At 49.0% G+C, this 25,995-nt stretch overlaps 1 protein-coding gene and 1 long non-coding RNA gene across 2 annotated transcripts in view; one reads left to right on the plus strand and one right to left on the minus strand.

Annotated features, from left to right (window-relative positions):
- LOC140204043 (uncharacterized) lies at positions 1 to 15,807 on the minus strand. The gene is made up of 3 exons (XR_011887500.1): positions 15,694 to 15,807; positions 2,397 to 2,508; positions 1 to 402 (listed from the first exon to the last, which is right to left on the minus strand). It is a non-coding gene; the product is annotated as an uncharacterized lncRNA (long non-coding RNA).
- Positions 15,499 to 25,995, plus strand: part of LOC140204031 (uncharacterized) — a 27,196-nt gene continuing 16,699 nt past the window's right edge. Inside the window, exons 1-4 of the mRNA XM_072270280.1 lie at positions 15,499 to 15,539; positions 17,466 to 19,310; positions 19,372 to 19,598; positions 22,363 to 22,381. Coding sequence (XP_072126381.1) covers positions 17,952 to 19,310; positions 19,372 to 19,598; positions 22,363 to 22,381 — 1,605 coding nt within the window. The 5' untranslated portion in view covers positions 15,499 to 15,539; positions 17,466 to 17,951. The remainder of the gene's footprint in view (positions 15,540 to 17,465; positions 19,311 to 19,371; positions 19,599 to 22,362; positions 22,382 to 25,995) is intronic.

The raw sequence follows: 25,995 nt of genomic DNA on the forward strand, positions 1-25,995 counted from the left end.
AAATACAGCCAAATGAAACAATGTTACTCTGGGGCCAAGATGCAAAACACAGTAACAACAGAAACAGCACAAGGCGCATATAAGATAGCAAGTAAACATATATTCGCACAAAAGATATATACTTAGCTGAAGTCCCCGAGTGACATGTGCTATAAGTTTATGATCCGTGGATGTTGTCGGCAAGAGCAAGCTGTTCTCAATTGTCTGCAGAGGAACAAATGCACGCCCACGATCCAGGCTGTCATTCCACATTTCGGACACCAGGGGGCAGCGCAGACGGGCGAGACCAGCCCCCAACCCAGCGAGAACGCCGAGCTTCACCGCCTCCAGATCACAGGGCACGGGAGAGGTTTGTTCTGATGATGTTGGCCTTCTATCGGACTGGAGTTAAATATTGTGGATCTGTCGTAAATAAATCAGTTTTTATTTTAAATATTGTGTTTCTGATCCTTACTGACTCTGTAACATACTTACTATTAAATTAGAGAGGCCATTCTGCCCCTCTGGTCCCTGCTGGTGTTCCTGTCCCACCACCCTGTACTGATGTTCTTTTGTCTCTCTCTGTTCACTCAGCTTCCCCCTTCAATCCATCGCTGCCACTCCCCTCAGTCTGTCCCAGTAGTGACGGGTTCCGAACGGTCACTGCTCTGGGTGAAGTGACCTCACCGATCACCTGGTCTCTGACGACCTGCGCTCGCTCTTCCTGCAAACTTTATTTACTTGTGTACCAGGACAACAGTCCAGTCCGTGTTACCGAAACGGGAAAACATGCCTATGGATAAAATCTGAATTCTCACCCCTTCTGTGGATCGGCCCTTCCTGCCTCGCCACTCGTCAGCGGGTCTGCTTCTCGCTTGCCCTTGTAACAAACCCCTCGTCCATCTCGAATCTCTCCTTTTACCTTCCCTGCCTCCACATTGCCCCCTCCTTTGTGTCATCCTCTGTATCCCATCTCTGGGACGCCCTTTCTCACCCCACCCCCTTCACTTGGTCGCCGCTTTCTGCACTACCCTTGTCTATGGGTTGTCTCTCCCCTTCTCCCTCCAGCTCCTTCCACTGTCCCCTCACCCCGCTGACCTCCCATCTGTACACCACCTCTCCCTACTCCCCCTTCTGTCTTGTCGAGGGGCTACCCACTTTCCCCTCCCCCTCCCCATCCCCACTTCTCTGACGCGGCCCCTTTCCCCTCCCTGGTCTCTGGTTTATTGCTCTCCTACTCCAGGTTACCCCGCTCACCCCACAGCCCTGGGTCTCCGCATCATCCACTTTGCCCCTCTACCCCGTCTGTGGGTCATCCCTTTCCCCCCTCCTCCCTATTATCCCAGCCACTCCCCGGTCTCTAAGTTACCCCCTCACCCCTCCAGATTCAGTAGGTCACCCCCTTATGTTCTGGTCATTCATTGCCCCTCTCTTCCCAACTCCCTATCTCTGGGTCACTCATTCCCCACCTCACCTCCCTCACCTTCGCTCGCCCGAGGTGTTGTTCCCTTACACCTCTTCCCCTTCATATCTCAACTCCGACTCTGGGTCACTCCCCCTCCCATCCTATCCTCCCCTGTCCCTGAGATGCAAACCCCTTCCTCCTCCTCCTTCTTCCCTCATTTTCCCCTCACCTCCACTCCTACCACCACCCGCACACTCTCCTCTCCCCTCCCCTCCACACACTCTCCTCCCCATCCTCCCCGCCTCTCTCTCTTCCCCCCTCCTCCCCGCCTCTCTCTCTTCCCCCCCTCCTCCCCCTCTCCTCTCTCTTCCCCTCCACACACTCTCCTCCCCATCCTCCCCTCTCTCCTCCCTGCCTCTCTCTCTTCTCCCTCTCTCTCCCCTCCCCTCTCTCCTCCCCCTCCACACACTCTCCTCCCCATCCTCCTCATCCTCCCCGCCTCTCTCTTCCCCCCCTCCTCCCCCTCTCCCCTCTCTTCCCCCTCCACACACTCTCCTCCCCATCCTCCCCTCTCTCCTCCCCGCCTCTCTCTCTTCCCCCCTCCTCCTCGCCCCTCTCTCTTCCCCCCTCTCCTCCCCCTCTCCTCTCTCTTCCCCCTCCTTCTCTCTTCCCCCTCCTTCTCTCTTCCCCTCTCTCCTCTCTTCTCCCCTCCCCAATGCCAGCAGATCCTTTTTTTTAGATATTGGGCCCAAAACTGTCCTCAATACTTCAAGTGCAGTTAGCCAATGTCTTAAAAATCCTCAGCATTACATCCTTGCTTTACATTCTAGTCCCAGGGAAGGAATGCTAACATTACACTGGCCTTTCTTACGGCTGACTCAGCCTCCAAGCCACCTTTAGCGAATGCTGAACTAGCTCTCCCAAGTTACTTTGCACCTCCGATTTCATACTTTGCCCCCATTTAGAAAATGGTCCACACTTGTACCCCTTCCACCAAAGTGCTCGAACATACACTTTCTTTCGTTTTTCCATCTGCCACTTCGTCCATTTTCTAATCCGTCCAACTCCTTTTGCAGACTCCCTACTTTTCCTCTCTTTTGTTTTACAAAACTATAAAAGTTTACCTAAACAACAAATACAAAAAAAATTCAGTAATTCAAAAATATTCAAAATTCAATGCTGACAAGATGGTGAATAAATTCACATTAAAATATGTTTACTACTGTCTGTAAAACAGTCATTCCCCTGGGGATGGCGGCGGGGGGACACCACTCCTGGAAGTCCCCCAGTGTACCCATTGTGACCTTATGCTCCCTGTCCAAGGACAACCGGTCATGAACGTGTCCTTGGAAGGGGCAGACAGTCGGCCCTGGCGGAATCCTCGACTTTCTGCCAGCTGCACCCATGAATGGCCATCTTGGCCAGGCCCACCCGTAGGTTCTCCTCGCTACCCACCCTCTTCCGTACTGGGTGCCCGTATATAAGGAGCGCTGGTCTGATGTGCAGTGCAGAATGCGGGCACTCCCTGCCTCCTCAACACTACCTGCCCCTCCACCTATTTTTTGTATCGTCCCTAAACTTGGCCACAAAACCAAAAATTTTGTCATGCACATCATTGGCATATAACGTGCAAAGTAGCGGTCCCAACACCCAGGACTGTGGAAAACGGCTTGTCACTGGCAGCCAGCCAGAGAAAAACATTTATTGTCTTCTGCTGGTCAGCAATCAACCATCTGTCCATGCTGGCGTCTTTCCCGTAACACCACCAACTCTCTTCTCACAGGCAGCACCTGGGCAAAAGCCGTCAGAAGGCATCTGTTATTTTATTTGGAGATACAGCACAGTAACACACCCTTCCGGCCCATCGATCCCGCGCCACCCAGTCACACCCGTGTGACCGATTAATCTGCTAACCCGTGCATCTTTGAGATTTGAGAGAAAACCAGAGCACCTGGTTTACAGCCATCGAGTCACGGAGAGAAAGTGCAGACTCCTTATAGACAACGGTGGAATTGACCCGATCGCAGTCATGGGCTGTAATGGTGTTACTCTAATCACTGTAATAGTGTTGAAGTAACCACTGTAATAATGTTACTTGTAAACCACTGTAATAGTGTTACACTAAAACCACTGTAATAATGTTACACGAAAACCGCTGTAATAGTGTTACACTAACCACTGTAATAGTGTTACACTAACCACTGTAATAATGTTACACGAAAACCACTGTGATAGGGTTACACTAAAACCACTGTAATAGTATTACGCTAACTCTGTAATGGTATTACACTAACCACTGTAATGGTGTTACAGTAACCGCTGTAATAGTATTACACTAACCACTGTAATAGTGTTACAGTAACCGCTGTAATGGTGTTACACTAACCACTGTAATAGTGTTACAGTAACCGCTGTAATGGTGTTACACTAACCACTGTAATAGTGTTACACTAACCACTGTAATGGTGTTACACTAACCGCTGTGATAGTGTTACAATAACCGTTGAGCTTTCCCACTACCACGAGTAAACAATATCCACTGACTCTCCTTCATCTCTCCTGTTAGTTATTTCCTCAGAGACTTCCAACAGATTTGTCAGGCAAGATTTCCTCTCAAGGAAACCATGCTGATTTTGGCCTATTTTATCACATGTCTCCAAGTACACCGAAACCTCATTCTTAATAACGACTCCAAAATCTTCCCAACCAGTGAAGTCAGGCTAACTGGTTGATAATTTCCTGCATTTTGCCCCTCTCCCTTCTTAAAGAGTGGAATGAGATTTCTGATTTTCTAGTCCACTAGAAATATTCCAGGATCCAGTGATTCTAGAAAGATCATTACTAATGCCTCCACAATCACGTCAGCTACCTCTTTCAGAACCTTGGGGTGTAGTCCATTTGCAATTCAGACTTCTCAGTTTCCCAAGCACTTTCTATTTAGTAAAAGTGACAATATTCTTTCTGCTTGACACTTCCGAATTTCACACATGTTGCTGGTGTCCTCCACAGTGAACACTGACTCAAAATACTTCTCCGTTTGACCGCCATTTTTTTTGTTCCTCATTACCAACTCTCCAATGTAATTTCCCAGTGGTTCAATGCCCGCTCTTGCCTCTCTTTACTCTCTATATTCCTGATAAAACTTTTCCCATCTGTTTGCAGGTGAAGCCGCTCCTGAAACCTCCAGTTCCGGCAGGCCCACCGGAGGTTTCTCCCAAAGCTGAAGGTGTGTGGCTGGGTGTGTTATGCTGCCCCTGTTGTTTGCAAAGGCTTGTCCAGTGCTGTGGTTTCCGATGGAGCATCAGCCCCTCCTTCCCCCTCTCCCTGGGAATGAGTGGCTGAGTCAGTTCCTTCATCACCAGAACACACTGGGACGCTGAGACCCAGAGAGCGGTCAGGAGCGGGGAGCGGGCTGGATTGAGGGAAGGTGCAGATGGATACAGCTCCTTTGGGAAGGACTGGGCAGCCCTTCTAATCTCAGTGAAAGTCGGAGCGATGGCTGGTGGAGTGTGGAGTTGCGCTGTGCTCCGTGCGTGTTGCCTACACCGGCTGTGCGATCTACACACATTTGCACACCCCACGCACGCATACCTGATCTGACACGTCCACACATATCGTGCAGATACAAACACAGATGACTGATGCACACATAGCACATGAACACACAAGGTGACATACACACACACACATACACACACACACACACACACGCACACTCACCCACCAGGCGCGCGCCCACACACACACGCACACATACACACACCCTCGAGGTACACACAGAAACACACACGCACTCACCCTCCAGGCACACAAACACTCACACACACACTCACCCACGATTTACACACGTGCACGCATACCCGGTCTGACACAAGTGCACACATACCGTGCAGACACAAACACAGATGACTGATGCACTCATAGAACACGAACACACAAGATCACACACACACACACTCACACTCACCCACCAGAGACACACACACACACACACACACACACACACACTCACACTCACCCACCAGAGACACACACACACTCACCCACCAGATACACAGACACACACACACACACACACACACACACACACACACAGATGGTGGTGCAGCTGTGCACAGAATCCTTCCCAAGTGCAGTGGCGTTTTCTGTTCTCAGATCCAGTTCCCGTACTCACAGTGTCTCCAGAAATGATCACAACCTGTGAAGTCGAACCCATGTGATGCCACATCAGATCTGAACCAGCTAGAATTCGATAGAGACTGGAGGAATTGCATTATGATACAGTGGGGATTCAGTCATTGTCAACACAAGAGATTCTGCAGATACTGGAAATATTGAGCAAGACACACAAAAAGGTGCTGGAGGAACTCAGCAGATGAGGCAGCATCTATGGAGGAGAATAAACAGTCGGCAGTTCTGGCCGAGACCCTTTATCACGACACTGATAAAGAGTCCTGATAATGTGTCTTGGCCCAAAAAGTTGTCAGTTTATTCCCCTCCATAGATGCTGTCCGGGCAACGGCTTCGACAAGCCGGCTAAACCAGGTGAGGGAAGCCGACGGGTCTCAAACTCTCGGTGAGATAGGGAGTTGTCTATCCCATCACGTGAAGACAAACTCCGGCGGATTGAGCGGACGAGACCAATGGAATGTCCAACGGTCAAGAAGCCGGTCTCTACAAGCGTCGTGGAACGTGTAGAGCAGGACAAGACACAGAAGACGTCCTGGTCATCCACTGCGCCTAGTCCCATCTCCAGCCGTCTAGACTCTGTCTTGCCACTGCATCCAGATGGGAATTGGGAAGAGAGAGTGAGGCTGACGCTGCGCAACTCTCCCTCACTTAAATCCAAATCACGCGCTATTCTCGACACCATCATAATGGTGTGGACGTCGACGACGGGCGAACAATGGAAATCACTGTCGAGCTGCAGAGGGCGCAGAAGGGATTTACGAGGCTGGTACCGGACTGGAGATACCAGCTCTAGTCTTTTAGGCAACTTACATAAATCCATTTACATTATTTACGGCCATCTAAACAAAATGGCAATTCATTAAATTCATTTTTGTAGAAACACTGCAACTTTCGGAATCAGAACTAGGTTTGATATCATTGGCATATGTCGTGAAATAGGATGTTTTGTTGCAATACAGAATAATAATGGAAAATCCCTATACTGTGCAAAGGTCTTAGACACATACTGTAAATATAGCTCGGGAACCTCAGACTTTTGAACAGTATTGTGATTATCAATGTAGCACAGAGAGTGTTACTCTCTGCACCGAGGTTTACCTGTGTAGCTCCGTCTGTCTGTGCTAAGAAAAGTTCTTTCTGCCGCTTTCCTTTCTACGCTCCGTGTCAAGGTAAGTTCTGCCTGCCTCCTGCTTTCCTGCACTCCCTCCTGTTTGCCGTTCAACGCTCACGCCCGCGTCTGCATCCTAACTCAATCTCCGTGCCAGTGTCCTGCGTCCTGCGCTTGGGTTCGCCTCGTTCGTTGCAACAGTTAGATAGTTTAGGGGAATAATATGTGCTTAGATATGTGCACTGAGAGCGGTAAGCGTAAGGAGTTGGGTGCTTACTGTTCTGGTTAACAACAGATAGTTCAATCCAGGTCATATTACGATCGAGGAACGTGTTTGTAGCCCGGATATTGAACTTTTTGCTTTTGGACTTCGGCCACATTCCACCGAGATACAACACTGGGCATCATGGGAGGTTGTTCCTGCCTGTGGCCATCGAACTTTGCAGCTCCTCCCGTGGAGGGTCAGACACCCTGAGCCAATAGACTGGTCCTGGACTTATTTCCATCTGGCATAGTTTGCATTTTGTTGTTTGATTGTTTGTGGTTTTTGTATTGCTATATTTATGCTCTATTCTTGGTTGGTGCAGCTGTAACGAAACCAAGTTTCCCTCGGGATCAATAAAGTATATCTATCTATCTATTTAGACCACTGCTCGACTCTCTCTACAACAATTGCGTGGCTAGGCACAGCTGAAACGCCATTTATAAATTTGCCAATGACCAACTATTGGTGACAGAAATTCAAAATGGTGATTAGGCGGCGTACAGGAGTGAGATAGATCAGCTGGTTGAATGGTTGAGTGTGCTCTCTCTCTCCCCCCCCCCCCCCTCTTTTGATGATGAGTTGAGCCCGGTGGTCTTTAAGTTGGGAGGCTCGGACAAGCAATGCAGCAGATTGCAACATCGAAACAGCGAACAGTTGGTTTTCCCTCTCATTGTGGCAGGAGAAATAAATCTCGATCCCTCGCTAGTAAGAGAGAGAGTGACCCCGGGGATCACTGTTTTGTTTAGCTGTACTCGTGTATGGTTGAATAACAATTAAACTTCAACTGGAAATTGATATGTTTACCCTTGTAACCAATGGGCCTAGAAACCCGTGCACCCCTGTTACAGGGAGAGGTCGGTCACGCTGGACGGTAGGAGAATGAGGAGCGACCTCCTGGAGGTTTATAAAGTCATGGATAAGGTGGATTCATAGACTTTTCCCCAGATTTGGCGAGTCTAATATCAAAGGGTAGAGATACAAGAGAAGAGGGAGAGATTTAAAAGAGACCTGAGAGGTAAGTTCTGTGCACAGGGGGCAGTGAGTACCTGGAATGAGCTGCCAGAGGAAATGTTCGAAGTGGGTACAATTGTAACATTTAAAACTCTGTTGGATAGGTACATGGAGGGAAGGGTTTGGAAGGTTAGTGACTGACCATGGGCAACTGGGACTAGCCCAGGAATGATGCTCCCTACGGTGGTCAGCATGGACCAGTTGGGCTGAAGGGCCTGTTCCTGTGCTGTATTACTCTGTGACTCCATGAAGGCAGTCAGTCAGTCAATAGCTGCCGTTCCGAATCCGGGGTTGGCGGCTATGCACCTCCATCTTCTTCGATCTTGCGCACTTTTTCTGGCCTCAGCACAATTCAGCCCAGTCCATTGCCTCACATTATTGTACCAGGAGGTTCGTTGCCTTCCTCTTTCCCTCTTTCCTTCTATCATCCCTTCCAATAACAATTTCTGTAGTCCACCACTTGTTAACACGTGCGCGGCATATTCCAGCTTCCTTTCCTGCACATTCTTCAGCAACTTCTGTTCTCTCCTCGCTGTCTTCAACACTTCCATATTACTGACCTTCATCACCCATCTAATTCTCTGCATTCTCCTTAAACACTACATTTCAAATGCCTCCAGTCGTCGTTGCGCTTCCTGGCATAAGGTCCACAATTCAACTCCGTACAACAGACTGCTCCAGACGTAGCATTTCCAAATTCTACAACGCAGCCCAAAGTCCAAACTCTTTCCACCCAGCACGTCACTCAGGCTCCAGAACGTTGATCTTGCAATCTCAATTCTTCGTCTAATTTCTGTTTCACATTTCCCATCCTCTGTGACCATCTCCACAAGTACACAAACTTCTTGACTTGTTCCATGCCTACGCCGTTAATTTTGATACTGATTTTGGGGACTTCTTTCTTCCGTGACACTACCATCATCTTCGTCTTTGTGGCATTTATTTTCATTCCAGATCATTCTCCTTCAGCATTTATCTTATCTACTATTCTGAGTAACTCGTCCTCAGTCTCGGCTCACAACACTGAATCATCTGCATACCTCAAGTTGTACACCGTCACTCCACCAATTTGGACACCAGCTTCATCGTTCAACACCCTGAAGACTACCTCTGAGTAAATGTTAAATAATAAAGGGGAGATAACGCGGCCCTGGCGAACCCCTTTTTGGATCTCAGCTTCCGGTGAATTCCCACCACTAGTTCTTCTTACTGCCTTCTGATGCCAGTACAGACTCGTAATCAGTCGAACATCTTTCCCATCCAACCCCAAAGAGTTCAGGCAATTGACCAGCTGTTCATGATTGACTCGGTCAAAAGCTTTTTTTGCAATCCAGGAAGCACATGTAAATGTCTTTTTTTTTCTAGACCTCGTTCCACAATCATTCGCAAATTGAAAATCCCTTCACGGGTACCCTTACCCGGTATAAATCCGCTCTGGCACTCATTAATTTCATTAAGAACTGTCCTTTTTATTCTGCTTAGAAGTATTAATAACAAGATCTTGGAGGCATGACTTATTAGACTTATAGTTCTAAAGTCTGAGCATTTCGTGCTCATACTTTTCTTTGGGATCATGACAAACTCCGACACCACAAAATCTGTTGGCCACTTTCCTGTTGAGTAGATTGTATTGCAAAGCCTCATGATCTCCTCAACCTCTGAGTCACCAAGGCATTTCAACATTTCGACTGTAATACCATCTACACCACAAGCGTTACCAGTTTTCAACTTTCCAATGGTTGCTCTTACTTCCGCTAACAAAATTTCCCGACCTTCCGTGTTCTTCTCACTCACTTGATTATTTCTAGCATCGTAGTACAACCCCCTAATGTATTCCATCCATCTACTTTCCACCTTGTCATTCTCAAAGAGTATGTTCCCGTGTTTGTCTTGAATAATGCCAGTCCTTGATTGTTTCTTGTTCCTGTTGGTCATCTCTGCAATCTCCCTGCGCACATCCCTTGAATGATGCAACATGTTCATGGTCTCTATCTTTTCACACCGTTTGATAAACCTTTGCTCTTTAGCTTTTTGCACATTCTGCCCTTATTTGTTGGTCCAATTCCTTGTACTTAGATGTGCCCTTCTTGTGCTTCCTTCTCTCTTCCATGAGCTTCAGAATGTGATCCATCATCCAGGCTTGTTTAGCTACGCGCCTTCTTTTGGGGAGACGTTCTTCAGCTGCCATTTGCATACAGTCCTTCAGGTTGGACCACGTGTTATCTGGTGTCTGCTCCATGTCTTCTACTCTCAGTCCTTTAAACCTATTTTGTACCGCTGCTGAAAATCTTTCACTATACTCGCTCTTCTTCAGTGACTCCATGAAGACAATGAGCAGCAAAACACAAAGGAGCTGGCGGGACTCAGCGGGTCAGCTAGTGTCTCTGGAGGGAAATGGAGAGTCGACGTTTCAGGTCACGACCCTGCACCTGCACTGACTGTTGGTATAAGAAGGGGTGGAGCAAGACCTGAGTGGCAGGTAGATCTGGATGAGGAGGGGTGGGTGGAGACAGCGACAGCAGCTGGGAGACCAAAGGTGGAGGTGACAAATAGCTGCAAGTGGTGGATCACGTAGGAGAGGAGGGGGAGCTGAGAAAAAGGGGAGGGAAGATGGAGTGGTGATCCAGTGGGAAAAGGGTGTGGATTGTGGACGGATGGAGTGGGAAGAGATTACAGATGGGTATTGCGTTTTGCTGTACGAGAGATAGGACAGGGATGGGTAGAAGCGTTCCGAGGCTCAGGACTGAACAATGGTGGTGATTGGGACAGGAGGAGGTCCGGCGGAGCAGCAGCCCCCAGCTTTTAGAAAAAGTGGGGCCGAATGGACTGGCCCACATAGCTCCCACTCCCGTAGATTTCCCATCCATGGCCAACGGAAGAAGTTTCCCACATGTAGCGTGTTGGTGGTGGTCCCAGTCAGTTCCACCCAGAACTGTTTCTCACCCGAAACTGACCGGTGGAGAGGTCAGAGTCAGAGTCACTCCCACTAGGCTTTGGGAATTCCGGTTTGCTCACATTATCTACTCCCCCTACCCCAACTCCCGCTTCATCTTATCCTCTGTAAAGTCGATATTATCTGATTCCCGGCCCCACCTCCTCCCCGCTTCAATGGCTCTGCATAGGCTCCCAGAACGGAGACAGGCCCTTCGGCCCGCAGAGTCTGTGCTAACCACCCATCACCCATTTACACTGATACCATTTTACTTCCTGTCACACTGTCATCAATTTCACCCCTGACCCACACACACTGCGGGGAGACAATTCACAGCGAGCGTGCGAGAAAATCACATTCCTCTAGTTCAATTTAATTTATGTATATTTCTTATTGTAATTTAGTTCTTTTAATGTATTACACTGTGCAGCTGCCATAAAACAACAAATTTCAGGCTATTAAACCTGATTATGAAGCAAACCCATGCGGTCACAGGGAGGGCGTGCAGACCCCGTATAAAGGGATTGAACTTGAGTCTCTGAATCATTCTCCCCTTTCCTTCTTCCCTTCTATCTCCACTTCCCTTCCTTCTCCATCATCTATCTCACACTCTCCACTGTATCTCCTCTGGCTTGCTTACTGCCTCTGTCACTTTCTCTGTCTCTCTGTCTATCGCTCACTGTGACCCCGCCCCCCACGCCGCAGCCCTGTGTGGAGAGGCTCGGTCGACCGCGATGGCACTGATCTTCACGCCATTCTTCCCACCACCATCTCCCACTTCTACTACATTTCCCTGGCTAGACTGAGGGACCAGGTGCTGGCAGATCCCCACTTAGTGACAGTGGGACAGTGCTGAACTTCCCTCCCCTTCCCTTGTGCATCTCCCCACCCACAATCTCCATCACACACCCCCCACTCACAATCTCCATCTCACCTTCTCCCTGCTCTTTCCTTCTCCAACTTCGCTACTCAACCCCTCCATCATCACTCCTAACTTCTCCCCAACCCTTCCCATCTCCATTACCCTTACACACTACCTTCTCTACTGTCTCTAATCTTCCCCTCACCCACTCCCGTCACTCCCATTATCTCCCCTACCCTCAACAACCCCTCCATCACCTTTCCACTCCCCTCCAGTCTCATGTCTCCACCATCCCTTCCCCTCCTATTACTGTTTCCCCAGTCTCCACCTACCTCTCTCCCACTGTCCCTCCCCGATCCATCATCTCCCCCTCCTCTCCCACCATCTATCTAACCTGCATTCTCTCTCCTCTGCCATCTGCCCTCGCTTTAACCTCTCCTCTTCACCCTCCACCTATCCACTGTCTGCATACTTCCCCTCCTCCTACATTTACTTTCCCCATCCTCCCCTCTCCCACTCACTCACCCCTTCCCACCTCCTCTCCCCTCGTGTAAACTATCTATCCCCAGATTCTACCATATCCTCTCCTCTTCCTTCCATTTCCCCATCCTCACACCTTCTCCCTCCCCCTCTTATCTCCTGCCACTCTCTCACCCCTCCCTCTACCATCTAGCTAACCTTCAACCTCCCTTCCCGACCCAATACTCCCACTTCTTCCTTCCCTATCCATACTTCTCCCCCTCCACTTTCCCCACCCCTCCCCTCTCCTGTTTCCCTGTCCTTTTTCGTTTCATCATCTTGCCTAGCCTCTCCATCCCTCCTCCTCCCCACGCTCACTCCCCGCTCCAACCTTCTCATACCCTAACACACCCAACCCCTCCCTCTACTTTCTCCCCACCCCACCCCATCACCTCTTCCCCCCCCCATCAAGGACACTCTCCCCTCCTCCTCCATCCTCACTGTCTTCCCTGCATCACTTTTCCCTCCCCACACCTTCTCCTACAACCCCCAGCATCTCCACTCCTCTCATCCTCCACCCTCCCGTCTCCCCTCCATCACCATCCCCTTCCCTTTGCACAATTTCCCCTACTCCCACTCTTGCTGTCACTGTCACTATCACTGGCCCAACACCTCTTCTCGCTCAACCCCTTCTCTCCAATTCATTCCCTACGCTCTCCCCCCTCTTTTCCCCCACTCCCCCTCTTGATCTGCCCCACCACCGCTCACTCCCCCTCCCCCACTCCCCACAATCCTGTTACTCTCCCTCCCGCTCTTGCCCTGAATAAATCCTCACCTACTCGATCTCCCCCACTCTCCCTAAACTGCTCTTCCCCTCCTCCTCCTGCTCTCAACCCACCTCCCCTCTTACTCTGAATCTCCCTCTCACCTACTCGACCTCCTCCCACTCTCCCTCTCACCATCTCTCACTCTCACCCCTTCTCGCTCTTCCCCTCTACCCCACACTCGCTCTCTCATTCTACCCCAATCCCCGTCATGCTCTACCCCTCTCACTCTCCCTGTTCATACACCCTTCCACCCTCCTCCCACTCTCCCATTCGGTTGAGGTGGCCGGTTTGATGTGTGATCAGGGATTGTGGATGAGACTGGGGTGAAATAGGCTGCAGGAGATGAGTCTGGAACGAGCTGTGGATGAATCTTACTGGGTGTAGACTGGGAGGTGCTTGCTTATGCAGGCTGGGAGGTGTCAGCAGGATCAGGCCTGGCAGTAAGCTTAGATGCCCTGACTAATCAAGAACCTGTCAAACTCCGCTTGAAATATATCCGGTGACTTGGCCTCCACAACTGTCTGTAGCAACAAATTCCACAGGTTCACCGCTTTCTGGGTAAAGAAATTCCTTCTCGGTTTTGTTTTTAATGTATGTCCCTCTGTTCTGAGGCTGTGTCCTCTGGCCTAGACTCCACAAACACAGGAAACATCTTTTTGCACATCCACTCTATCCAGGCCTTTAATGTTCGATGGGTTCAATGAGATCACCCCTCATTCTCTAAACTCCAGCAAAGATATTTGCAGAGCCATCGAACATTCCTTGTTCCATAACGCTTTCATTCCTGGAATCATCCCTGCGATCCTCCTCTGGACCTTCACTAATGCTAACGCATCCCACAATGGTGGGGGAAGAGAGAGCAGCGCGCCGCGCGTGCGCAGCCCTCTAGTGAAAAATGATATTGTATCCGTTGAATAGGGCCATGGACAATTCTGATTTGATGGAGATGGACTTGAAAGCACAGAGGAACATCTGGAAAGATTTCTGAAACGCCAGTTCACTGCTGTTCTTATTGAGTGATCAGGAATCTTTCGGAGGGAAGGCCTCAAAATCCCTGGCTTTGCCTGTTGTTGGCGACCGAGATGGAGGTCGAATTGTTCGGATAGAGATGGCGCTCAGTACTCGTTGTCGGAGAGCTGATCAGAGCTCGAGGTTTTCGGATGACTCAGAGTTGGACTGTGGTCAGGCATGGCAGGAAGAGTTTTCTTCCTTCTCCCGTCTGCGTGAGATGTGGGACATTTGAGAGACTTTGAACTTTTAATGTGCTCATGGACTTCTTCATCAAGTTATGGTATTGTTGCGCTGTTGTAACTATATGTTATAATTATGTGTTTTTGTTAGTTTTTTTTCAGTCTTGGTCTGTCCTGTGTTTTGTGATATCACACTGGAGGAAATATTGTATCATTTCTTAATGTATGCATTACTAAATGACAATAAAAGAGGACTGCGTGTCTTCATAATCTAATAATAAAATATCGTTTCTTAGATAAGAGGCCCAAAACTGCTGACAATATTCCAAGTGTGATCTAACCAATGTCTTATAAAGACTCAGCATTATATCCCTGACTTTGTATTCTAGCCCTCTTGAAATGAAAGCTAACATTTCAATTTTCTTCTTTACCACAGACTCAAGCTGCAACTTATCCGTTAGGAAATCATGCCATGGGTGTTAAATTCTTCCCTGTTCTTTCAACATTATGGGTCGTTTTCACCAATTTCAAATGGTTGTGCCTCACGCAGCTGGGTTGTTGCAGTAAAGTCTGAGAGTATATAATAAAGTATAAGAGTTCGATGGAACAGGGTCAGAATCTAAAGAGGAGCCAGTACTGAGAAGGACTTAGAGAATCCAGAAATTGGTGGTGGGATGTCTATGGAGAGAATCAGGCCAGGAGGACATGGCTACAAATGGCAGATCAGTAACATTTGGAACCTGACTGACTAAAAACAAAAGGCTGGATGAATTTAGCAAGTCAGGCAGTACCTATGGAAAGAATAGGCAGTTGACACTTCAGGTTGAGACTCTTCACCATGCTGGTGACTGATGAAGGGCTTTGGCATGAAGCCCCAACTGTTTATTCCTCCGCGTACATGCAGCCTGACCTGCTGAGTTCCTCCAGCAATTTGTGTATGATGTTCTATATTTCCAGCGACTAAAGACGGTCTTTTTGTTTTATATCTGCATTTGTAAGTAGGTTGGACTTTGACTTTTGACACACGGAATGTTTGTTGATATTGAGTATATTGTTTTTGTGAGCATGCTGTATTAAAGTAGCTGTTGTGTATTCCACATAAAAACAATGACTAATTTTGAAGCATGAAGCAGGGGGAAATCGGCGCTTTCCTCGTCTTTGAATGGTGCCTTGTCTACCCAGAGATCTCCGCGCTTCAGAATTCGCCTGCGGTAACCCACCGATCAAATGCGCAGGCGTAGAGATTTCCGGTTTTCCGGGAAATCGCGCATGCGTCGCGTGGACACAAGGGTCTGACTGATCGGTGGCAGGTAGGAGCTGGTCTCTGGGTGGGTGTCTTATATCAGGGGGCCCGCAACCCCGATTGAGGGACAATTGCTGCGAGCTGTGGACATACCGCGGCTCCGCACCTCGGGTAGTCCCGGTTGTTTCCCCTTCCTCACCCCCATGCGCCGCAACACTTACAGTACGCTGGAGGAACTCAGCAGGTCGGGCAGCATCAGTGGAAACGATAAGTCAACGTTTCGGGCCGGAACCTTTCGTCAGGGCTGAAGAGGGAAGGAGGGGGAAGGATTTGAAGAATGCTTGAAAGACCAGTAATTTTAAAGACAAAGGGGTGGGGGAGGGGAGCATCCGGGGAATTCTGGCCTGATGAGCGAAGGTGCTGGCGTCATTTGTCCTATGCATGCGCACTGCTGGGACCGTGACAGACCGGCATCTCGATCTTGACGTGTCCCGGACACGCGTGACACTTCCAGCGCCTTCCCCGCCACAGCCATCTGTGGCAATGGATTCCACACATTCACTACTCGCTGGCGAAAGAAATTCATCTCTGTTCGAAATGGAAACCCCTCTATTTTGAGTCTACCCTCTGATGCTAGACTCCCCCATTATAGATAATATCCTCTCCACATCCACGCCATCTGGACTCTTTAATATTCGATAGATTTCAGTGAGATCCCCCTTATTCTTCTGAACGCCAGCGTGTACAGGCCCAGAGTGATGAAATGATCTTCATATATTAACCTTTTCATTCCTGGAATGATTCTCGTGAACCTCCTCTGGCACTCTCCAAGGCCAGCACATCTTCTCCAAAACAAGGGACCCAAAACTACTCACAATAGTCCGGGTGCTCTGACCAATGCTTTATAAAGGCACTAAACTTTATATTTTTGATTTATATTCCAGTACTCCAAAAATGGGTGCTAGTTTTTACATTTGTCTTCCTCTCCACTGGTTCAACCTGCAAATTAACCTTTTGGGAATCCTGCACGAGGATTCTCAAGTCCTCTTGTAACTCTGATTTTTAAAAATGTTCTCCCAGTTTTAGAAAATGGTCCACCCCTTTATTCCTTCTACAAAGTGCCGAAAATTACACTTCCCGACAATATATTCCATCTGCCACTTCTTTGCCCATCTGCCCAAAGTCTTTCTGCAGACTCCTTGCTATCTGAACCCTACCGACCCCCTCCACCTACCTTTGTGTTGGCTGCAAACATGGCAGAAAAAGCCATCAATTCCTTCAGCCAAATCATTGACATATAACGTGAAAAGAAACAGTCCTAAGACTGACCCCAGCAGATCACCACCAGTCACTGACAGCCAACCAGAAATGGCTCTCTTTATTCCCAATCTTTGCCTCCTGCCAATCAGCCAATTTTCCATCCATGCCAGTCCCCATGAAAACTTCCTTTTCACCATTCCCCTCTCTGGCTGCATAGTGACATCAAACACCTTTATCCTGGGTAACCAGTGACCTGCAGCTTTCACATCACAAAAGTGTTTACCATCTCCAGTGAGAAAGACCAATGCCCTCCCCTTCACATTCATTGGCTTTGACACCGATGAGTTCTTCACCGTCAGTCACCAGAATGGTGAGAGATCGGAATACTAAGAAAGTCCGCAGGATCAGCCATGTAATGTGATATGCTCTTTATAGCAGAGTTGGACATGGACAGAATTAGAAATAATTCCAATGGAGAGAGAGAACCCGAGCCAAGTCTCAGACTGATGACAGGCAGAAATGGTCCATTCTGATACAGACAATAAAACAGTCAGACAATTCAATGGTCAGGCTCGTCACCTGATTTGTGCCCAGTTAGAAGACGAATTGTTCCTCTAACTTGTGTTGAACCTCACTGTGACAGTGTGATGTCAGATCTTACCGCAAGGACTAAAATTATCTCGTCTGAAATGCTGTTCTTTAGCAATGATGTCTTTTGTTAATCTTTTTACAGGTTGGAAACAGCAAAGGATTTGAGTACAGGAATCTCCAACACAATAACACGTCAGTTCTGCTGTGCTTGACCAGACATTTAAGGAGTGAGCAGACATTTTCTTTGCAACACTAAAACTTCCATTGTCGATCCTTTGAGATGAAAAAGTATCTCATCTCAGATGAAAAAGTGATTTATCTTTAAAGTGAAGTTTTCTGTTTTAATCCAGTCAAAGCCACTAGAACCAGGGTGCTGAGATCACCCGGCATTTGCTCACCAGAGATCAGTCCTTCATCTGCATTGATCATGCGAGGAATTCACTATGTCTGTCATCTGACTTGGTGAAACCCCCAGAGAACTGACAGCAGGCAGATATCATTCGTCAGCTCTCTGAGGGAAGGGATTCACTCACTCACCCCTCCCACCGACACACCAGTGAGTTTAGATTGTGGAGAGGCAATTCACCTGCTCTGAGAGTGGGAGGGATTTACGAATTCATCCCGGGCAATGAGACACCAGCGAGTTCACTCTGAGGAGAGGCCATTCACCTGCTCAGACTGTGGGAGGGCATATATTCGTTTTTCTGAACTGCAGAGACACCAGCGAGTTCACACTGGGGAGAGACCGTACATTTGCTCTGAATGTGGGAAGGGATTCACCCGGTCATCCTACCTTCAGACACACAAGTTAGTTCACACTGGGGAAAGACCATTCATCTGCTCTGAATGTGGGAAGGCATTTCCCCAGCCATCTCACCTACAGGCACACCAACGAGTTCACACTGGTGAGAGGCCGTATGTCTGCTCTGATTGTGGGAAGGGATTCACTCAGTCATCCCACCTACAGACACACCAGCGAGTTCACACTGGGGAGAGGCCGTTCACCTGCTCAGATTGTGGGAAGGCGTTCATTCAGTTATGTGATCTGCTGGCACACCAGCGAGTTCACACTGGGGAGAGGCCATTCACCTGCTCAGACTGTGGAAAGGGATTCACTCAGTCATCTCAACTGAAGGTACATCAGCGAGTTCACACTGGGGAGAGGCCGTTCACCTGCTCAGACTGTGGAAAGGGATTCAGTCAGTCATCTCAACTGAAGATACACCAGCGGGTTCACACTGGGGAATGGCCATGCACCTGCTCAGTCTGTGGGAAGGGATTCACTCAGTCATCTCAACTGAAGGTACATCAGCGAGTTCACACTGGGGAGAAGCCGTTCACCTGCTCTGAGTGCGGGAAGGCATTTACCCACCCATCTCACCTGCAGAGACACCAGCGAATTCACACTGGGGAGAGACCATTTATCTGTTCCATTTGTGGGAAGAGATTTACTCAGTCAGCAGATCTGTTGACACACCAGTCAGTTCACACTGGGGAGAGGCCATATATCTGCACTGAATGTGGGAAGGGATTCACTCGGTCATCTGATCTGCTGGCACACCACCGAGTGCACACTGGGGAGAGGCCGTTCACCTGCTCAGAGTGTGGGAAGGCATTTACCCACCTGTCTTACCTGCAGAGACACCAGCAAGTTCATACTGGGGAGAGGCCTTTCACCTGCTCAGACTGTGGGAAGGGATTCACTCGGTCATCAAATCTGTTGACACACCAGAGAGTTCATACTGGGGAGAGGCCGTACATCTGCGCTGAATGTTGGAAGGAATTCACTCGGTTATCCCACCTGAAGAGACACCAGCGAGTTCACACTGGGGAGAGACCATTTATCTGCTCCGTTTGTGGGAAGAGATTTACTCAGTCATCAGATCTGTTGACACATCAGAGGGTTCATACTGGGGAGCGGCCATTCACTTGCTCAGAGTGTGGGAAACAATTCACTCGGTCATCCCACCTACAGACACACCAGTCAGTTCATTTTCTCTGAATGTGGGAAGGGATTCACTCAGTTGTCCCACCTACAGCCACACCAGTCAGTTCACACTGGGGAGAGACCGTTCACCTGCTCAGACTGTGGGAAGGGATTCACTCGGTCAACTGACCTAATGGCACACCAGTCAGTTCACACCTGGACAATGCCGTTCACCTGCTCAGACTGTGGGAAGGGATTTACTCACTCATCTCAGCTGCAGACACACCAGCAAGTTCACACTGGGGAGAGCCCATTCATCTGCACTGAATGTGGGAAGAGATGCACTCAGCACTCAGAATTCAGAGGCGATCAAAAGTGACTGTGTCAGACTGTAATGATTGCTGCTTCCCATCCCACCCAGATGTGGTCGTTGGGCAAGTGAGGAGTTTCTTCAGCTATTGTTCACTGTTACCGGAGTTTAACATTGTGATTTTGACAAATAAATCAGTTCTATTTGAAACTCTGTCTCAGTGAATCTCCACCACACCCGGTGCACAGTAGGGAGTGAACTCACCCATCTGGGCTCTGCCCTTGTTTCTGTTCCACGACTGTCCTTCTAAATCCATTCCTGATGTTCTCCTGTCCCTTTCCCTCTGGTGAGATAGTCACCAGTTTGTGAGCGAAGAGGTGTCCCTTGAGTTTTCTGCAGACTGATGAAGACGAGCTCTCTGCAGTTACGTCTGACATGTTCTTCGTCCGTCAAATCTCTGGGCTGAGGGAGAACGACATTGGTTATTAACCCCCATATTCCCTGCTCTTTAAAACATTACGGGTCATTTTCACTGCTTCCACAGGCCGGCGTCTCCCACAGCTGGTTGTTACGATTTGCCACAGTCCTCTGAAGTCTGACGCACAATGGGGAACCATTAGCTGGATGTTTAATGCAGCCGGGTCAGCACAGGGCAGGGTTTGGGGCAGTGCACAGTGGTAGGGGTAAGAGCATAAGATGAGGAACAGGGAATCAGAGTGGGGAGGGGGTGGGGCTGGTCGTGGCAACGAATGACAGAGTTTCGACATTTGGAGGCTGATTGAGAGGAAAAAAGTTTCATTGACTGTTGATATTGAGTATGTTGCATGTGGGCGCTTGCTGTGTTAAACTGCACACTGGGTTCTTATAAAAATATTGACTGGCATTTGGCAGGAAGTGGTGTGCATGTAAACACTTTCAATGGGACTGTTCTTACCCAGAAACCCCCGAGCATCAGAATTGGCTGTCACAGTGAATAGAATTTGCAGGTGCCAGGAGTCCGTTTCGGTTCATGGTCCGGTCCATAGACTCTGCACTACAGGTCTTCTGGCTGTCCCTTGTTTCAGTTGGGCTTAATCATAGGCACCTGATGCTCGTCTTGGGGCTGGGAATATAAGTGACCCTGGGTTCGGGTGTGGTTGCTGGTTTGTCTTGTCAGTATCCCGTCCTCGCTTCTGTGGGGTAAGGCAGACTGTCTTTGCCGTTACCCTGAGGCTGGACTGTTCCCTTCTCTTCCCCTTCCTTCTGAAGCCTTGCCCGCAACCTGTGTCTGAAGCCTTGCCCCGCAACCTGTGTCTGGAGCCTTGCCCCGCAACCTGTGCCTGGAGCCTTGCCCGCAACCTTGTCAAGTTCTGCTGCCGGAGCAAGACCGGAGCTTTGCTGCAACCAGATAAGGAACTGTCTGTCGTTGTTTTGAACTGTCTCTGTGTCCATGCCTTCGCTAGGTAGATCTGGCCGTTTGCCGCTTCCTAGTGTTTGAAATCGTCTCGTCGTGTTCAGCATTCTGTGTAGAGCCCTGGTCCTAAGTCCTGTTCCCAAGGAGGGGTCCCGGGTTCCATGTCCCTGTGTTCCTGTCTCTCAAATCCAAGGCTCCATGTTCCCGTGCTCTAGACCAAGGCTCTGTGTTCTGCATTCCTGTCGTCCCAAGTCCAAGGCTCCGAGGTTCCTGTTGTCCCAAGTCCAAGGCTCAGCTGTTCCTGAGTACCAAGTCAAGGCTTCATGTTCTCATCCTGTCCATGTGCTTCGTCCTGTGCTGGAGTTCTCTCGTCTGCCCAGGAGTCTCTCGTTCTGTCTTGTATCCTCGCCTAGTCCTGTCTCCCAAGACCACGTCATGTCTTCGCCGAGTTCTGGAGTCCGAGCCCGAGACAAGACCCAGGTGCTGGGTCCTTGTCCAGTCTGAACCCAAGCCTCATCATGTCCTCGCCTCGAAGAACCCAAGCCTCGTCATTTCCTAGCCATGAGGAACCCAAGTCATGTCCAGCCCTGTAGCCACATCATGTCCTCGCCTAGTTCCGGGGTCCGAGCCCGAGTGAAGACCCAAGTTCTGGGTCGTTGTCCAGTCTCTAGCTCGGAGTCCTAGCCCAGGCTCCCAGTTCCTTGTCCTGGTCCCGCTTGCCAAGCCAATGTCCTAGCTCAAGTCTGTGTTCTTGTCCCAGCTCCCAGTCTGCATCCAGTCACGTCCCTAACTCTGGTCTCTAGTCCTGTCCTGTTCCTAGTACTTCAGTGTCTGTGTCTTGCATCTGGGTCCATTCCCAGCGCCCCACCCTATGACAGCCCCACAATTTGCAGAAAGCCCTGGGGAATTTTCTGCTGCTGAGTAACAGTGCCCGCACAGCTTCTGGGGTGCATGTGTATCGCTGGGACTGTCACGAACAGCCTAGTTCTTGGCTCGTGTTGGAATGTGGGTACAGGAGCAGACGTTTGTGACTTGACCACAGCTTTGCACGCCAGTCTGCAGGGCATGAGTGGAATGGCAAGCGGAGGGAATGGATGCAGTGGGTCTCCAGCTGATACCTTGCTATCGAAACCTAAGGATTTGGGACTCGGACCAGAAATAAAGATCCGAGTTTATCTCACATGATGAATTTATTGTGTAACTTTCAGACAAGTTTCAACCTATTGAAGTGGAACACTGAGATCAGGTCTGATATCCAGACCCTGCTGATGTCCATATCTCAGTAGATAACGGGAATAGTTGAGACTGGGGACTAAAAGAAAGAACCGGGTCTGACTTCCAGTGAATTAACATGTCAATTAGAGCTGTATGGGAAAAATACATTTATTTTGTCACTTTTAGTTCTTTAGCAGATCATCTTTGTTGAACGTTATCTGGTTCTGGACTCAACTACCAAGTGAGGCCATTGTTTCCTCTATTCTGTCTGATTGTACCATAATAACAGACACATCTGTCTTGGGTAACAAGTGACCTGTAGCATTCAGACCACAGAGTTGCTCAGCTTAATAATCTCCAATGAGAAAGTCTGATCACCTTCCCTTGGCATTACCATGACTGAGTTCACCATTGTCAATTACCTCGGGGTCACAGTGATCGGAAAGGCTCCAAGAGCAGCCACGTAAATACTATGTGCTCCTGGTAGGGCAGTGAGAAAGCCCAGAACTGTTTAGCTCTAGAAATGAACAGAGACACTCTGAGCCAAATAACAACTGGTTGACGGGTAGGCTTGACCCACTATGTTACAGAACCGTAGATAAGCAGGGAATTTGATGCTGAGCCCAGATGCCTGAACTATGACGAGATAGAAGATGAGGATTTGTTATTTTGTATGGAGTCAGTTCTGTTGTGAAAGTTAGTGAACGTTAGTTCAGCAGCATTTGAATTTCTTCAATCTTCGAATGTGGCAATGGAGATACTAGACAGCATCAAATCAGGGCTTCCCACCCTTGAGGTTCACGGACCCCGCAGTTAATGGTAGGGGTCCATGGCAAAACAGGCTGGGAACCCTTGATGTAAGTAGTTAGCACACAAATTGTACCAAGGAGATCTGGGACTGTCATAAGGGGGCGCTGGGAGCGGACTCAAATGCAAGACACAGACACTGAAGTACTAGGAACAGGACTAGGACTAGAGTTAGGGACATGACTCGACGCAGACTAGGAGCTGGGACAAGAACACAGATTTGGGCTAGGAAATTGGCTTGGAAAGCGGAACCAGGACAAGGAACTAGGAACTAGGAGCCTGGGCTAGGTCTCCGAGCCAGAGACTGGGCTAGGACCCAGAACCTGGGTCTTGACTCGGGCTCAGACTCCAGAACTAGGCGAAGCCATGACATGGCTACAGGACTGGACGAGGCTTGGATTCTTCGAGGCTTTCCTGGGCAGGACGAGGTACTCCTGGGCTGGGCGAGAACACGAAACCTTGACTTGGTCTTGGGAGAACAGGAACACAGAGACTTGGTCTCGGCAGAGCAGGAACACAGAGACTTGGTCTTGGCAGAGCAGGAACTCAGGGACTGGGACTTGGTCTTGGGAGACAGGAACCTCGGAGCCTTGGAGGAGGACTGGATGCTCGGAGCCTTGGTCTAGAGCATGAGAACACAGAGCCTTGGACTTGAGAGGCAGGAACATGGGACACTGAGCCGGGACCCCACCTTGGGAACAGGACATAGGGTCGGGACTTATACACAGGATGCTGAACAAGACGAGATGTTTTCCAACACAAAGTAGTGGCAAACGGCCGGACCTACCTAGCGAAGGCGTGGACACAAAGAGACAGTTCCAAACAACGAAAGACAGTTCCTTATCTAGACACAGCAAGGCTCCGGTCTGCTCCGGCAGTAGAACTTTCTGGGGAAGGTGGGACCTGTACAGATTGGATGGGTTGCACCTGAACTCGAGGGGGGAGCAATATCCTTGCAGGTAGGTTCGCTGGCATGGTTTGGGAGGGTTTGAACTAATTTGCAAGGGGGATGGGACCCAGCACGATAGAGCAGTGAAAGAAGTGCATGGAGTAAAGAAAGATCTAACATATAGAGAGGCTTTGAGGAAAGACAAGCAGAATAAACGGTGTAAAGACAGTAAGGTAGAAGGGCTGAAATGCGTGTACCTCAATGCAGGAAGCATCAGGAACAAAGGTGATGAACTGAGAGCTTGGATACATACATGAAATTATGATGTAGTGGCTATTACAGAGACTTGGCTGGCACCAGGGCAGGAATGGATTCTCAATATAAACAACAGGGATTCTGCAGATGCTGGAAATTCAAGCAACACACATCAAAGTTGCTGGTGAACGCAGCAGGCCAGGCAGCATCTCTAGGCCTGAAACGTCGACTGTACCTCTTCCTAGAGATGCTGCCTGGCCTGCTGTGTTCACCAGCAACTTTGATGTGGATTCTCAATATTCCTGGATTTCAGTGTTTTAAAAGGGATAGAGAGGGTGGAAAAAGGGGAGGAGGGGTGGCATTACTGGTCAGGGATACTATTACAGCTACAGAAAGGGTGGGTAATGTAGCAGGATCCTCTTTTGAGCCAGTATGAGTGGAAATCAGGAACAGGAAGGGAGCAGTTACTCTATTGGGGGTATTCTATAGGCCCCCTGGTAGCAGCAGAGATACAGAGGGGCAGATTGGGAGGCAGATTTTGGAAAGGTGCAAAAATAACAGAGTTGTTATCATGGGTGACTTTAACTTCCCTAATATTGATTGGCACCTGATTAGTTCCAAGGGTTTAGATGGTGTCCAGGACGGATTCCTGTCACAGTATGTGGACAGGCCGACTAGGGGGAATGCCATATTAGATCTAGTACTAGGTAATGAACTAGGTCAGGTCACAGATCTCTCAGTAGGTGAGCATCTGGGGGACAGTGACCACCGCTCCCTGGCCCTTAGCATTATCATGGAAAAAGATAGAATCAGAGGGGACAGGAAATTAATTGGGGAAGGGCAAATTATGAGACTAGAAGGCTAGAATTTGCTGGTGTGAATTGGGATGATATTTTTTGCAGGGAAATGTACTATGGGCATGTGGTCGATGTTTAGAGATCTCTTGCAGGATGTTAGGGATAAATTTGTCCCGGTGAGGAAGATAAAGAATGGTAGGGTGAAGGAACCATGGGTGACAAGTGAGGTGGAAAATCTAGTCAGGTGGAAGAAGACAGCATACATGAGGTTTAGGAAGCAAGGATCAGATGGGTCTATTGAGGAATATAGGGAAGCAAGAAATGAGCTTAAGAAGGGGCTGAGAAGAGCAAGAAGGGGGCATGAGAAGGCCTTGGCGAGTAGGGTAAAGGAAAACCCCAAGTCATTCTTCAATTATGTGAAGAAAAAAAGGACGACAGGAGTGAAGGTAGGACTGATTAGAGATAAAGGTGGGAAGATGTGCCTGGAGGCTGTGGAAGTGAGCCAGTTCCTCAATGAATACTTCTCTTTGGTATTCACCAATGAGAGGGAACTTGATGATGATGAGGACAATATAAGTGAGGTTGATGTTCTGGAGCATGTTGATATTAAGGGAGAGGAGGTGTTGGAGTTGTTAAAATACATTAGGATGGATAAGTCCCCAGGCTGCTCCACGAGGAGAGGGAAGAGATAGCTGAGCCTCTGTCCAAGATCTTTATGTCCTCGTTGTCCATGGGAATGGTACCGGAGGATTGGAGGGAGGCGAATGTTGTCCTCTTGTTCAGAAAAGGTAGTAGGGATAGTCCGAGTAATTATAGACCAGTGAGCCTTACGTCTGTGGTGGGAAAGCTGTTGGAAAAGGTTCTTAGAGATAGGATCTCTGGGCATTTAGAGAATCATGGTCTGATCAGGGACAGTCAGCATGGCTTTGTGAAGGGCAGATCGTGTCTAACAAACCTGATAGAGTTCTTTGAGGAGGCGACCAGGCATATAGATGAGGGTAGAGCAGTGGATGTGATCTATATGGATTTTAGTAAGGCATTTGACAAGGTTCCACACGGTAGGCTTATTCAGAAGGTCA

The sequence above is a fragment of the Mobula birostris genome, chromosome 10 (assembly GCF_030028105.1).
Source record: "Mobula birostris isolate sMobBir1 chromosome 10, sMobBir1.hap1, whole genome shotgun sequence".
Classification (NCBI taxonomy): Eukaryota; Metazoa; Chordata; class Chondrichthyes; order Myliobatiformes; family Myliobatidae; genus Mobula; species Mobula birostris.